Source organism: Silurus aristotelis, assembly GCF_946808225.1.
Source record: "Silurus aristotelis genome assembly, chromosome: 8".
Lineage (NCBI taxonomy): Eukaryota > Metazoa > Chordata > Actinopteri > Siluriformes > Siluridae > Silurus > Silurus aristotelis.
The window spans coordinates 3,375,611-3,391,386 of NC_139581.1; the positions used below are offsets into that span (position 1 = coordinate 3,375,611).

A 15,776-nucleotide genomic window follows, 5' to 3' on the forward strand; every position below is an offset into this window, starting at 1 on the left:
GGAGGCTCAGGTTCAGGATGCTCACCCTCAAGGGGGTCGTGACTCAGATCAGGTCCGGGGACTGGTTCGTCACGATAGTTTTGAAGGACGCGTACCTTCACGATGCCATCCTTCCTGCGCACAGGAGGTTCCTGAGGTTTGCCTTCGGGGGCGTGGCATACCAATATCGGGTCCTCCCGTTCGGCCTGGCACTCTTGCCCCGCACCTTCACGAAGTGCGTCGATGCAGCACTGGCCCCGTTGCGGCTCCAGGGCATCCGCATTTTGAATTACATCGACGATTGGTTGATCCTGGCTCATTCAGAGCGTCAGGCGATTCGGCATCGAGATGTCGTCCTCGCCCACATGAAGGTGCTCGGGTTTCGGCTGAACGCCGGCAAGAGCGTGCTCTCTCTGGCACAGAGAACCGCCTTTTTGGGCGTGGTGTGGGATGCGGCCAGGATGCAGGCACGGTTGTCGCCTGCTCGGGTCGAGGTCATCCTCGCCGCCGTCAGGAGAGTGCGGGAAGGCCAGCCACTCACTGTGAGGCAGTTTCAGAGGCTGCTGGGTCTCATGGCGGCGGCATCCAGAATAGTTCCGCTCGGGCACCTGCACATGAGGCCCCTCCAGTGGTGGCTCCGGGGCAGGGGGTTCTCCCTCAGGGGAGACCCGCATCGTGCTATCAAGGTCTCGCGGCATGCCCTTCGAGCCTTTCCTGTCCCGTGGCCCGGTGCTGGGGGCTCCGTGCCGTCGCGTGACGCTGACAACGGACGCTTCCCTCACGGGGTGGGGAGCGGTCATGAGTGGCCACTCTGCCCAGGGTCTGTGGAGCGGCCCACGTCTCTCGTGGCACATCAATTGCCTGTAGATGATGGCAGTGTTTTGGGGGTTACAGCACTTCCTCCTGGCCCTAGTGGTTTCTTACATCAACCACCAGGGGGGTCTCCGGTCTCGCCCCTTGTACAAGCTGGCGCGAGCGGTCCTCTTATGGTCTCAGGACAGGCTCCTGTCTTTGAGGGCCGTTTACCTCCCGGGTCGGTTGAATGGCAGAGCAGACGCCCTGTCGAGGCAGGGCCCGAGGCCTGGGGAATGGCGACTCCACCCCGAAACGGTGGAGCTCGTATGGCGGTGGTTCTACAGAGCCCAGGTGGATCTTTTTGCGACCCAGGAGACCCCTCTGGTTCTCTCTCTCTCACCCAGCCCCATTAGGGCTGGATGCCATGGTGCAGTCATGGCCGAGGCTACGCCTGTACGCTTTTCCCCCGATCGCTCTGCTCCCTGGAGTTCTGGAGAGAGTTCGCCGGGAAGGAGTCCGTCTCCTCCTGGTAGCGCCTCGTTAGCTGGGCAAGCCGTGGATTGCGGATCTGGTGTCCCTGCTTGAGGGCCCTCCGTGGGAAATTCCTCCCAGGAGGGATCTCCTCTCACAGGCGGGCGGAACCCTGGTTCACCCCCGCTCGGAGTTGTGGAGGCTGTGGCTGTGGCCCCTGAGGGGGCACAGTTCGTAGCGGCTGGTCTTTCTACCGAGGTAGTTGGCACCCTTCTTCACTCCAGGGCTCCTTCTACGAGGAGGTCGTATGCTGCACGGTGGCGACTGTTCTCGTCATGGTGTGTGCACCGTGGTTTGGACTCAGTTAACTGCCCGGTCGGTTCAGTTCTGGAGTTTTTGCAGGAACAGTTTGCCGCAGGGTTGTCCCCTCCGACCCTCAAGGTTTACATGTCCGCCATCGCGGCTTATGGCACCCCGCCCGCGGGGCAGTTGCTGGGCAGGCACCCACTGGTGACACGTTTCCTCCACGGCACCCGGAGGCTGAGGCCCGGGACACGACCCAGAGTGCCTGTCTGGGATCTGGCTGTTGTGCTGGCGGCTCTGGCTGAGCCCCCCCTTCGAGCCGTTAGCCGATGTGGCCCTTAGGTTTCTGTCGGTCAAGACCGCCTTCCTCTTGGTGGTTTCCTCCCTGAAAAGGATCGGGGATCTGCAGGCTCTGTCTGTGGCCCGGTCCCGCCTGGTGTTTGCCCCTGGCATGACCAGGGCGTTTCTCTACCCAAAACCTGGGTACGTGCCTAAGGTGCCTTCGGCTCCCTCACGTCCTGTCGTCTTGCAGGCATTCTGCCCTCCTCCGTATGCAGCCCCCGAACAGGAGCGACAGCACCGGCTTTGTCCAGTACGAGCACTGGACACTTACCTCCGCAGGACGAGTCCGTGGAGGAGGTCGGAGCAGCTGCTGGTCTGCTATGGCCCGAACAGGAAAGGTTTCCCGGCCAATAAGCAGACTTTGAGCAGATGGGTTGTGGATGCGATTGTGTCGGCTCACGAGTCCTCTGGCCTCCCCGCACCGCTCGGGGTTCGAGCTCACTCCACCCGGAGTGTGGCGGCCTCTACGGCCTGGTCCGCTGGAGTCCCACTCCAGGACATCTGTGACGCGGCGGGTTGGTCCACCCCGCTGACCTTTGTCAGGTTCTATGACCTTGACCTCAGAGCCACCCCAGGCTCCTCTGTCCTGCGTGCTGGTGCCAAGGCCCTCACTCTCTAGGCAGGGTCTGGTCAGTGTGGCGTGATTGGACACTCGTTCCCATAGCGTTTCGACGCAGCTCGAGTTCCTAAAGGGGAACGTCTCTAGGTTACGACCGTAACCATAGTTCCCCGAGGGAATGAGATGCTGCGTCTCCGTGCCACACTCCCTGCATCCCTGCGGCGCTTACCTTCTCTCGCAGTAGCTAGCGTCTGGTCCATCTCGCAGCCATTTGTAGCTTCCTGTTTACGCGACGTCACCCGCTGATGACGTCACGTACCAAACGCCTATTGGTCAGATTACACACGTGGTTCAGAGCGCGGTCACGCAGGGGCGTTCCCATAGCGTTTCGATGCAGCGTCTCGTTCCCTCGGGGAACTATGGTTACGGTCATAACCTAGAGACGTTTGATCATAAATCTTCTTTAAGTCTCTTTGAAGAACATGGTGAAGATGGGTGGTGGGAGCTGGGCCTTTGTTTTACAGGAATTAGAGAAATTTTTTTTATGGAGCTGGTGGTGTGGGACCAGGCAGGGTTCTCTGACTGTTGAACAAATGTAATGTCTTCCTTTTACCATTGACAATTACCTTGCAGATAAGACCCCCGGTGCTGGGGGGTATTTTATCATTTGTGAAAAATGCTGAGAAATGGTGTTGTTGAATGTTTAGCTGAAGCCTATGAACAGTTTTTGAACATAGGTGTTCTATTTATCCAGGAGGGTAAGGGCCAGATAAAGTGTGGTGGGCATCATTGGTGTGTTTCATGTTGGATGTAAATACAATAGGACAAAGGTGATGGCCTTGAAACACATTGGAATAGTGGTACAGCACAGGAAGATGTTAGATCTGCCAGATGGTTTGCACATATTCTCTAAGCACTCTGCTAAAAATGTTGACAGGTCCAACTATATGTTGGTTGACTCTGCTTCCCTTACATCAGCAGTGGTCAAATCAACTAGTTGTTGGAAAAGGAGTTGGTCTTCTTTGATGCCACATTGTTTTCCTCTTTAAACCAAGCATAGAAACTGTTCAGTGCACCCTGAAGGACACTATTACTGGGATAAGCAGGTGATGTTCTGTAAATGGTGATGGCTTGGATGCCCCGCCACATGCACCATGTTTTGCCACCATCCTTGAAGTGTCTGTGCATGCTATGCCTCTCTGATGGCCTGGGATAATTTGGCCTTTGCTGTTTTTAGGTCTGCTATGTTGCCTGAACTGAAGGTGGAGTCTTTGATCATCAATGCACTTGCTGAAGTAGCCGGTCACTGATGACGTGCACCCCTCCAAGGTGATGAAGTTACCATCAAATGCTGCCTTCTCAAGAGGCTTACTGCTTAGAGCTACATTTCTACACATAGCTAGCTTGTTTAGCTGTAAGGCATCCAGAAATGCAAAGATAAACAAAAAGATGCACCAGTCTCTAAACTAAGGTCATGTAGTGTGCTGGAGTCAGATGTAGTCTTTATTGTCCAGGGAGAACCTCTTTAGCTGTCCACCAATTGCTTCCAAAACATCTACCTCTGGTTCACTATTTCTGGGTGCTTTTTTTTTTTTTTTCAAATTTTATTAAAATGATAATTTATTTTATTATTTAGTGGCCAGGCTAGAGATTATGGCATGCAACCAGGCATAGCATTGTCAGTACATTATTGATTGTTTAGGACCAATCTAATGGACCAGTGATATTTATAATGATTTGTAATGAAATGCAGAACGACACAAAGAGATCTTCAACATATAATTGGTTTAATATTACATTTAATCTTAATTTTTACATCCTGAACAACAGCAGACAGTTATGGTGCAGAAGATGGAGACCACTACATAAGTATTTAAACACTCTGTATACAAAGGACTTAGGGTCATGTGTAGATCTTTATGTAAGGCAAGACATTGCAAGTGATTAGGTTTTTAAATGTAATAAAGTAGATAATTTATGAATCTTAATGCATAAACCTTTGCTAGCTGATTTCTAATATTTTATACACAAGATTGTCTTGATATATGTTTTTCTGCTTTGGAATTCAGGCTTCTAAATTTACAATACAATACAAATTTATATTATGAATGAATGAAAATGAAGCAAAAATTGCATGCAAGATAATAATAAATATTTGTTTTTATAGCAAAAAAAGATAGTGTAGATAGATAGTGAAGGTTCAATTTCATGAATGAAGTTGATTCAATGTTAAAAGTTTTCTTTTCTGTTCCATTTTGTATATTTTATCACTACACGTTAAAGGAAGATGTGATTGATAGAATTTGAGAATGTGATTCAATTCATCAGTCATTGATGAAATTCACCAAATAGTTTAAATCTGGTTAATATCTTTCTAAATAAGGTAATATACTTCAATCTAATCTAACATAATGTATTTTCATGACTTCACATGAACTAAATTACAATGTACAAAAGCATAGACTGGAGGAAAAAGGTATGTTCTTACTCTGAATAAAAGGTGATTCTAAACTGACTAAATCGAATGTACAATTAAATTGGTTTTCAGAATACAGTAAAATTATCAATTTTCTAACCCCAAAATTTCACAATATCAACAGAACACAAACAATGTAAAATGGTTGAATATTTACTGCATTTTTAACAGACATATGGTTTCAGATGACATTTTGGCATGTTTTCAGCTCATCTTTTATATTGAAACAGCCAACATATATTTCAATTACATACATGGGCAACCTTATGGGCATATATATTTTGTGATATTTACAAGATAAAAAAAAAAATTATTGAAAAAAATGAAGTTGCCAAAGACCGACCCGTCACTCAAATAATGGGCAGTTCATCACATCGGTGCGCTGCAATGTTCATAGCCATACTGTGTTAATACTGATGATTGTAGATCTCGGATACATTTGCTACTGAAAGATACTATGTTTTATGAAAATGCAAATTTGGCATTTAATTTAAACCTTTGTCCTGGCTTTTTTTTTACTGAGTTACTGAAGTAAATTGAAGTTAGAAAATAATTAATCATATATTCCAATCATCGATTCAGGTAATGACAACATAGACTGAGGAAACAATAGGTTTATGCTTTAGTTCAGTTTTCTGCTCCCAATGAAATCTTTCTTTGTAAAAACTTAAAAATTGTTTGTTGAATTTCCCTTGTTTTCAACCCGTAAATCAGAGGATTTAGAATTGGAGAAAAAATGACAACTGAAACACCGCAGGCCCTCCGTAAGTGTGGAGATACGGATTCAAACCTGTGAGAAATCAGTAGTAAGAATGTGTTAATTTCAAAACTCAGAAAAACAACTAAATGCGTCCCACATGTTTGCATCGCCTTACTTGTAGTGTTTACCTGTTTTGTAGAAAGGCAGGTTATTAGGATTTTGATATACGTTAACGATACAATTAGAATGGAAGAGCCTTGTACCAGAGCTATAATAAACAAGCCGTAGTAGTTAACCACTCTCATATCCTCACAGCTTAGCTTCATTAAAGACGGATTATTACAGTACACATCCACTATATTGGTCCTGCAGATCTCTTTGCTTAATGTGAGCACAAATAAAATCGCAATAAAAGAAAAACTGAGGGACCAGACCATACAAATGAGTTTGACCAGGGTATCCCTGGTCATCAGACTGTGGTATCTCAAAGGCATGCAAATGGCAATGTACCTGTCATAAGCCATAACAGTGAGAAATAAAAGAGATCCTATTCCATAGATGTGAATTACGATGCCTTGTAAGACACAAAGAGGGTAGGAGATTTCTCTTCTCTGTGACAATATACTGCAAAGCAGCTGAGGGTAAAAACCTGTAGCTCCCATTAGGTCACATAAGGACAAATTAAACAGCAGTATGTACATCGGCTCGTGCAGATTCCTTTTTGCAGCAATAGTCACAAGTAGCGTAGAATGGAAGAGCAAAATTAGACAATATGTGATGATGGTAAAAATGAATATTGAAAAAGCACTGGAAGGTGATATGTCCAATGACTCCAAGGTCAGAAAAGTCATAAAACGTGTTAAATTTGATTCAGTAAAATATGTGCCTCCATCCATTGACACTTCAAGACCTGGGAAAAAAATAATACATATAACAAAATACAAGTCACGACATTTAACATGGGCAAAATAAGTTTCAGTACAACTATGTTCTCTAACCAGGAACAAACTAACAAACTCAAGTCAATTAATGCTGACTACTAATTCAGGGACAGTGCCAGAGCATCATGATACAAACTATGAAGTGATGATGCTTATTTCACTACTCCATTATCCACCCAGAGACCTAAAATATTTGTTAACTTTATCTCAGAGGTCAAATGTTTATTTCAAACCCCCAGGTGTTAATGCTAGGTTACATACAGTTGGATTGTGGGTGTGTGAGCAATCCTTGGAGCTTTGCACCTAACAATGGATTATAGTATAAAAAAAATGATTATGACGGGGATATAATGTGATTATTTAAAAATGCAATTGGAAAGCATGAAATGGATCATTATTTTAATGCTATAATATTGTTTGAATCTGATATGATTATTATTTGGCAGAAATCTATCTAAATGATGTGGCATTCTTGATTTTCTTCTGCAATAATGTTTGTTCTGGAAAAATTGTTATAGGTAGTATTTTAAAAATTTCATCTTTAACATTTTCTACTCAGTAGCTGCTTTGCAAGCTTCCTGAAGTAGTGCACTTCTAAGTAACCACCATGAAGTAGACATTAGACACTCTGTATAGAGTGTTATGGCACTTGTAGGGTCCAGGTATCCAGTCTGCCAATGGGCCTACACCACTCGGCTATATCCACCTGGTCTCTGATTGCACCAAGGTGCTCCATCTTTTATTAGTGACCAACAGGTGGGGTTATCAGAACGTGAACAGGACATGCAACACTGCATGGTCAATCAGTAAGATGACCTTTGGCAGAAACCTCTCAGATTGCGTACTGCATTTGGGTCCCATCTATACGCCCTGACAACCAGCCCATATGACAAAAGTGACAAGTCAACACACTTTTACATTTACATTTATGCCGTTTGAAAGATGCCCTTATCCAGAGTGATTAACAATTATTCCATTTGTACGTTACAACTGATTAGAGTTAGAGGCACAGCAGTGGCAGTTTGGTAGAGCCGTTAATCAAGCTCCTCGCCTTATTCCTCCAAAAGCAAAGTGCTACATATAACAACATACATTAACACCAGATGACAATAAACTAACTAGAACACACAAATCTATACACAGGACTACATGAGTCTGATGGCTTCTAGGAAAGACACTGTTACACAATCTGGTGTCTTTACAGATGTACATGAAAATAACAATGATGGAGCCTGAAATTCTCAGCTGTCCTCACTATCCACTGCAGGGTCTTGAGATCAGAGACAGTGTCAATTCCTAAATTAAGCAGTGATGCAGTTGCTCAGGAAGCTCTTGATAGTCAAGTCAAGTCAAGTTTATTTCTATTGCGCTTTTCACAACAGACATTGTCTCAAAGCAGCTTCACTGAAATCAACAGTTAAGGTGAATGGTGTGCATTTATCCCTGATTAACAAGCCTGTGGCAAGGAAAAACTCCCTTACATGTTATGAGGAAGAAACCTTGAGAGGAACCAGACTCATAAGGGGAACCCATCCTCATTTGGGTGACATCAAGAGTTTGATCATAAATCTTCTTTAAGTCTCTTTGAAGAACATGGTGAAGATGGGTGGTGGGAGCTTGGCCTTTGTTTTACAGGAATTAGAGAATTTTTTTTATGGAGCTGGTGGTGTGGGACCAGGCAGGGTTCTCTGACTGTTGAACAAATGTAATGTCTTCCTTTTACCATTGACAATCACCTTGCAGATAAGACCCCCCAGGGTATTTTATCATTTGTGAAATCTGCTGAGAAATGGTGTTGTTGAATGTTTAGCTGAAGCCTATGAACAGTTTTTGAACATAGGTGTTCTATTTATCCAGGAGGGTAAGGGCCAGATAAAGTGTGGTGGGCATCATTGGTGTGTTTCATGTTGGATGTAAATACAATAGGACAAAGGTGATGGCCTTGAAACACATTGGAATAGTGGTACAGCACAGGAAGATATTAGATCTGCCAGATGGTTTGCACATATTCTCTAAGCACTCTGCTAAAAATGTTGACAGGTCCAACTATATGTTGGTTGACTCTGCTTCCCTTACATCAGCAGTGGTTAAATCAACTAGTTGTTGGGAGAAGAGTTGGTCTTCTTTGATGCCACATTGTTTTCCTCTTTAAACCGAGCATAGAAACTGTTCAGTGCACCCTGAAGGACACTATTACTGGGATAAGCAGGTGATGTTCTGTAAATGGTGATGGCTTGGATGCCCTGCCACATGCACCATGTTTTGCCACCATCCTTGAAGTGTCTGTGCATGCTATGCCTTTCTGATGGCCTGGGATAATTTGGCCTTTGCTGTTTTTAGGTCTGCTATGTTGCCTGAACTGAAGGTGGAGTCTTTGATCATCAATGCACTTGCTGAAGTAGCCGGTCACTGATGACGTGCACCCCTCCAAGGTGATGAAGTTACCATCAAATGCTGCCTTCTCAAGAGGCTTACTGCTTAGAGCTACATTTCTACACATAGCTAGCTTGTTTAGCTGTAAGGCATCCAGAAATGCAAAGATAAACAAAAAGATGCACCAGTCTCTAAACTAAGGTCATGTAGTGTGCTGGAGTCAGATGTAGTCTTTATTGTCCAGGGAGAACCTCTTTAGCTGTCCACCAATTGCTTCCAAAACATCTACCTCTGGTTCACTATTTCTGGGTGCTTTTTTTTTTTTCAAATTTTATTAAAATGATAATTTATTTTATTATTTAGTGGCCAGGCTAGAGATTATGGCATGCAACCAGGCATAGCATTGTCAGTACATTATTGATTGTTTAGGACCAATCTAATGGACCAGTGATATTTATAATGATTTGTAATGAAATGCAGAACGACACAAAGAGATCTTCAACATATAATTGGTTTAATATTACATTTAATCTTAATTTTTACATCCTGAACAACAGCAGACAGTTATGGTGCAGAAGATGGAGACCACTACATAAGTATTTAAACACTCTGTATACAAAGGACTTAGGGTCATGTGTAGATCTTTATGTAAGGCAAGACATTGCAAGTGATTAGGTTTTCAAATGTAATAAAGTAGATCATTTATGAATCTTAATGCATAAACCTTTGCTAGCTGATTTCTAATATTTTATACACAAGATTGTCTTGATATATGTTTTTCTGCTTTGGAATTCAGGCTTCTAAATTTACAATACAATACAAATTTATATTATGAATGAATGAAAATTAAGCAAAAATTGCATGCAAGATAATAATAAATATTTGTTTTTATAGCAAAAAAAGATAGTGTAGATAGATAGTGAAGGTTCAATTTCATGAATGAAGTTGATTCAATGTTAAAGTTTTCTTTTCTGTTCCATTTTGTATATTTTATCACTACACGTTAAAGGAAGATGTGATTGATAGAATTTGAGAATGTGATTCAATTCATCAGTCATTGATGAAATTCACTAAATAGTTCAAATCTGGTTAATATCTTTCTTAATAAGGTAATATACTTCAATCTAATCTAACATAATGTATTTTCATGACTTCACATGAACTAAATTACAATGTACAAAAGCATAGACTGAAGGAAAAAGGTATGTTCTTACTGTAAATAAAAGGTGTTTCTAAACTGACTAAATCGAATGTACAATTAAATTGGTTGTCAGAATACAGTAAAATTATCAATACACATCACTGACCCAATATTTCACAATATCAACAGAACACAAACAATGTAAAATGGTTGAATATCTACTGCATTTTGTACAGGCATACGGTTTATGGGATTACTTTTAAAAGCCACATTTTGGCATGTTTTCAGCTTGTGAGAGATTTATATTAAAACAGCCAACAAATATTTTAATTAAATACATGGGCAACCTTATGGGCATATATTTTGTGACATTTACAAGATGAGGAAAAAATGATGGAGTAAAGTTGCCAATGACCGACCCGTCAATCAAATTATGGGCAGTTCATCACATCGGTGTGCTGCAATGTTAATAGCCATGCTGTGATAATACTGATGAATATAATAGCAGTATAGAGAGATTATTTGAGCAGTTTAAAATTCCTGGTTTAAATATTAATTATTATACTTGTAGATCTCGGATACATTTGCTACTGAAAGATACTATGTTTTATGAAAATGCTAATTTGGCATTTAATTTAAACCTTTGTACTGGCTTATTTTTACTGAGTTACTGAAGTAGATTGAAGTTAGAAAATAATTAATCATATATTCCAATCATCGTTTCAGGTAATGACAACATAGACTGAGGAAACAATAGGTTTATGCTTTAGTTCAGTTTTTTGCTCCCAATGAAATCTTTCTTTTTAAAAACTTAAAAATTGTTTGTCGAATTTCCCTTGTTTTCATCCCGTAAATCAGAGGATTTAGAATTGGAGAAAAGATGACAACTGAAACACCGCAGGCCCTCCGTAAGTGTGGAGATACGGATTCAAACCTGTGAGAAATCAGCATTAGGAATGTGTTGATTTCAAAACTCAGAAAAACAACTAAATGCGTCCCACATGTTTGCATCGCCTTACTTGTAGTGTTTCCCTGTTTTGTAGAAAGGCAGGTTATTAGGATTTTGATATACGTTAACAATACAATCAGTATGGAAGATCCTTGTACCAGAGCTATAGTAAACAAGCCGTAGTAGTTAACCGCTCTCATATCCTCACAGCTTAGCTTCATTAAAGACGGATTATTACAGTACACATCCACTATATTGGTCCTGCAGATCTCTTTGTTTAATGTGAGCACAAATAAAATCGCAATAATAGAAAAACTGATGGACCAGACCATAAAAATTAGTTTCACCAAGGTACCCCTGGTCATCAGACTGTGGTATCTCAAAGGCATGCAAATGGCAATGTACCTGTCATAAGCCATAACAGTGAGAATTAAAAGAGATCCACTGCCACAGATGTGAAACAGAATGCCTTGTAAAGCACAAGCAGGGTAGGAGATTTCTCTACTCTGAGACAATATACTACAAACCAACTGAGGGTAGAAAGCTGTAGCTGCAATAATGTCAAATATGGACAAATTAAAGAGCAGTATGTACATCGGCTCGTGCAGATACTTTTTTGCAGCAATAGTCACAAGTAAAACAGAGTGAAGAAACAAAGTAAAACAGTATGTAATGATGGCAAAAATGAATACGAAAAAAGCACCGGATGGTGGCATGTCCAATGACTCCAAGGTCAGAATAGTCATAAAACGTGTCGAATTTGAACTTGTAAAAAACATGCTTCTCTCCATTGGAAGTACAAAGATAAAAAAAAAAAAGCAAAATTTGAGTCAGAAATTTACAACAGGTGTTTTTCTTCTCTTCAGTGATGATTTACTCCTGTACTTAACTCATAAAACTAAGTATATTGACTAATTCTGTGAAAGTGCCTCAGCGTTATAAAGCCTATAAGATAAACACAACTAAGGCGTGATTTGTTATCATCACTCAGGCCACCCTGAGACCTAAAATATTTGAATCTCTGTGGCTTTATCCCTCAGGTCAATTGTTTTTCAAAGCTCAGTTGTTAACACTAGGATACATGGGACTGTGAGTTTGTGAGGAATTGTCTGAGCTTTGCAGCTAACAGTAGCCTATGGGGAAAGAAAGCAATGAAAAATGTATAATGTGGATAATATGCATGTCTATATTGAGATTATGGAAAATATTATGTAGTTGCATACTGTTGCAGTAACTATATGGGCAACTATTTAACCACTGCTTCTGTGTACATTGGTGCTGGAATGCTGCAAGGGTAATTGTTTGTTTTACAAAATTTGACCTTGTAGCACTGCCACGTAATTACTTTATATGTGTTGGTTGATTAACACAAATATAGCCATATATGAAACATAGTTATTTTCCCCATCACATGTGTTGTGTTCGAAGACCTGGAAAGATTTCTGCACTACGTGTGCGATCACACCCAGCATGTTTGTGGACTTTTCCAAGTATGGACTTAAGTATGGACTAAAGCCTTTTAAATATGTTTATCTTTCATCAGATGGTTATTTCACCAACAACTAAGTATTATAGTTTCCACACACTGTCATTGATTACACAGGGCATTGAGTTCCCAATGATTGGGTTGTTAAATGTTGTATTTGTCTCATTTTGTAAAATATATATTATTATTTAAAATGTATTTATTATGCCTCCCAATGCTAGATCAGTTTATTATTATGTTCTGCACCGTACAGACATATAAACATCAATTTTTAAGAGATATTGTATTTAAACATGTATACAGTTTTTAAAATGGATACTGGATAAAAAACAAACATAACTCTTAATGTAAAATAGTACTGAACTTTATTCAAAAAAATTTAAACAAAGTACTAAATAATGAAAATGTGCTAAAGGAAAAAATATGAATATAGTTATTAATAAGTATAATTGGATAATTAATAAATAATAAAGTAATAAATATAATATAGTGCTCTCCCTGTAAAAACAAACAGCACATGGTTTTAGTAATTCGCCTCTAGAGGTTGCTCTGATAATGACAGCAAATCAGTAGCCGGAAAAACTATTGGTATGTTTTTTTCGCTGATAGCCGATAGTTCCAGCAACCGGTGCTTCACCCTTTATTAATAACTATGGAAAATGTTCGTTCGAAAGCGCCCCTTTATTATCATATAGAGATATGACATGAGTAAAAAACTTTCTTTCGGCTTCTCCCGTTAGGGGTCGCCACAACGGATCATCCGCATGTTTGATTTAGCACATGTTTTTACGCTGGATGCCCTTCCTAATGCAACCCTTCCCATTTATCCGGGCTTGGGACTGGCAAGAGTGGCTGGGGTTGGTTCCCTGACCGGGGAGCGAACGCGGGCCGCAGCGGTGAGTGTGTGTGCGGGGAGGGGCTGTAGTTTTGGGACCCCTGATGTAGTGGATTTCAAGGCTGGCCTGGTTGTAACTGGACATGATCCTATGGCATAGATAACATAAATGCTAAGTTCATTGTAATGATAATAAGCATGATGATAATGATGAATTAATTGCTAATCCATGTAATACTACTGAATGTACTTTTCAAACAATGCAAACAAAAGTTCATGTAAAAGGTTTTGATTGGCCTTAAAAACAGACCAAAACAAGACATTGTAGGAGATGCCATGGAAGCTTGTTTGGAGTCAGTGCAAGGTTCATTCCAGCAGGCCTTATATATTTCAGAGGGTGGTTGTAGATTGTTTCCTCAGGAGGGAAGTTAAGTGGGAAAGTCAGAGAGAAAGTTAGGCAAACCCCTACACTTTTTAGACTACATGCTCGCTCCTCAGCCACATCTCATCCCAAATCTCCTCAAACAAATGTTTTTCCCCCTACAAATATTTACCACATGTACACTGATCTAGCTAATGCACACGCAGTCACCTATCACCAAGAACGTTGGCATGCAGACCTCAAAACAAGCCAAAGAAATAATTTAAAACTCTTTTGCTCTCCTTCTTGAACAAAAAGCTCACTCATTTTTTTTGGGTCATTGTCCTGTCCACTAAGTGCAAACCAGATGAGATGGTATATCGCTGCAAAAAGCTCAATTTAGATTAGCAGCAAGGCTTTTGAATTTTTTCCCTGTATGTATGATCCGACCGACCACTGCAGTGTGATCTGCATACTTGTTGAAGATGGTGAAGATATGCAGGCAACCACAGTCATGAGATAACAGGGAATAAATCAGAGAGCTCAGCACACAGCCCTGAGGGACTCTGGTGTTTAGCATGTGGGTTGAGGGCATGTGATTGTCCTATGTTACAGACTGAGGTCTATTGTTAAAAAAGTAAATTTTTTGTTGATTGTGATACACATTTCTTTATAAGAAATTCCGGCAGCAGTTCAGAATAGCATCTGTGTCACATTGGGTCAATTTCATAGGGTTGATTCATATGGCAATGGGTACTTTGTCATGTACAAATAAGGTTTAGGAGAGTCAACTCAAACACTAGTACAAGGTTGGCTATAATATGGGATTGTTGAGGCAGTTGAGGGTTAAAGCCATACCTTAAGGGACAGTAATGAACAGGGTATTTAAAAATTAATATAATTAACCACTAGACCACCACCTGAATTACATGCTTTACTATATTAGCTATCTGAATGTTTATTGAAGCTCGTTTTTTCAAATTATGTGAACGTTTCATCATGTAAAATAAGAGTTGAAATATTGTATAAAATCTAGTTATAATGTCTCCTGCCTCTTAGTCTGAAGTAAATCTGCACATATGCATATTTCTGTTACAAAGTCACCAAACAAACATCACAGAATTTACAATAAAGAACAGTAAGTTTACAATACAGAACTCCCTTTATCCATTGTGTGGTTCAGTACAGAAGCATAGTCATATGATATTGGATGCAATATTCTGGATTTGATTTTCATTTAAATAATAAACTAATAGCACAGATAAATTACAATTTGTGAATCGAAAAACTGATTTTATGTAATTATATTTGGGCTGTCAATCAAATTATATATATATATATATATATATATATATATATATATATATATATATATATATATATATATATATATATATATATACACAATATATTTTTATTATTATATATTGTATATATTATATATATTATTTTATATTTATTATTTTATATTTATTAAGATTTAATATTTAATCACAATTAATCGCATGATTGTCATGAGCCAACTTAATTGCACATTATTATTAGTACTTAATGTACCCTAAACTAGCACTTTTCAAGTTTTTTTATACTCTAATCAACATGGACACATATGAATACTTTATTCAAATGTATGTTTATTATCATAATATTAGAAATAGCAAAATATTAGAGCATATCACCATAAGTATAACTATAAGTAACTATGGTGCTTTAAATTACGTAAATCATGAGGACACAAACGGGACTTTTGCTGTGTTTCCACACGGATGGTGTTTGATTTGAGGCACATCGGTAAAACAAATGTTTAGTGATTAAAAAATGTTTTTCGGTGGAGTTTATTCTTTTTTTTTATTATATCTGAGTAAAAAAGGACGTTGTGAATAAGTTTGTGTTAGCGTTGAAGGTTTTAATTTTACCCCTTTTATATTTATTAATTTATATATTTAAAAAACATTTATATATAAATATAATATATAAAAAAATTGTTCTGCATTAATCGTGCGTTCACAAAATTAGTGCCGTTAAATCTAATTTATACTATAGGTTAAACTATAGGTAAAAAGTT

General features: G+C 40.1%; 2 protein-coding genes across 2 annotated transcripts; both read right to left on the reverse strand.

The window, feature by feature from the left end:
- Window positions 1-5,552: 5,552 nt before the first annotated feature.
- Window positions 5,553-6,287, reverse strand: LOC310730487 (olfactory receptor 51I2-like; the record flags this gene model as incomplete). Its single annotated transcript, XM_083549514.1, has 1 exon — window positions 5,553-6,287. The coding sequence occupies one exon, from the start codon at window positions 6,285-6,287 to the stop codon at window positions 5,553-5,555; it is 735 nt and encodes a 244-aa protein (XP_083405640.1).
- Window positions 6,288-10,851: 4,564 nt separating this feature from the next.
- LOC310730489 (olfactory receptor 4D11-like) lies at window positions 10,852-11,745 on the reverse strand (the record flags this gene model as incomplete). Its single annotated transcript, XM_083549516.1, has 1 exon — window positions 10,852-11,745. The coding sequence occupies one exon, from the start codon at window positions 11,743-11,745 to the stop codon at window positions 10,852-10,854; it is 894 nt and encodes a 297-aa protein (XP_083405642.1).
- Window positions 11,746-15,776: the final 4,031 nt, after the last annotated feature.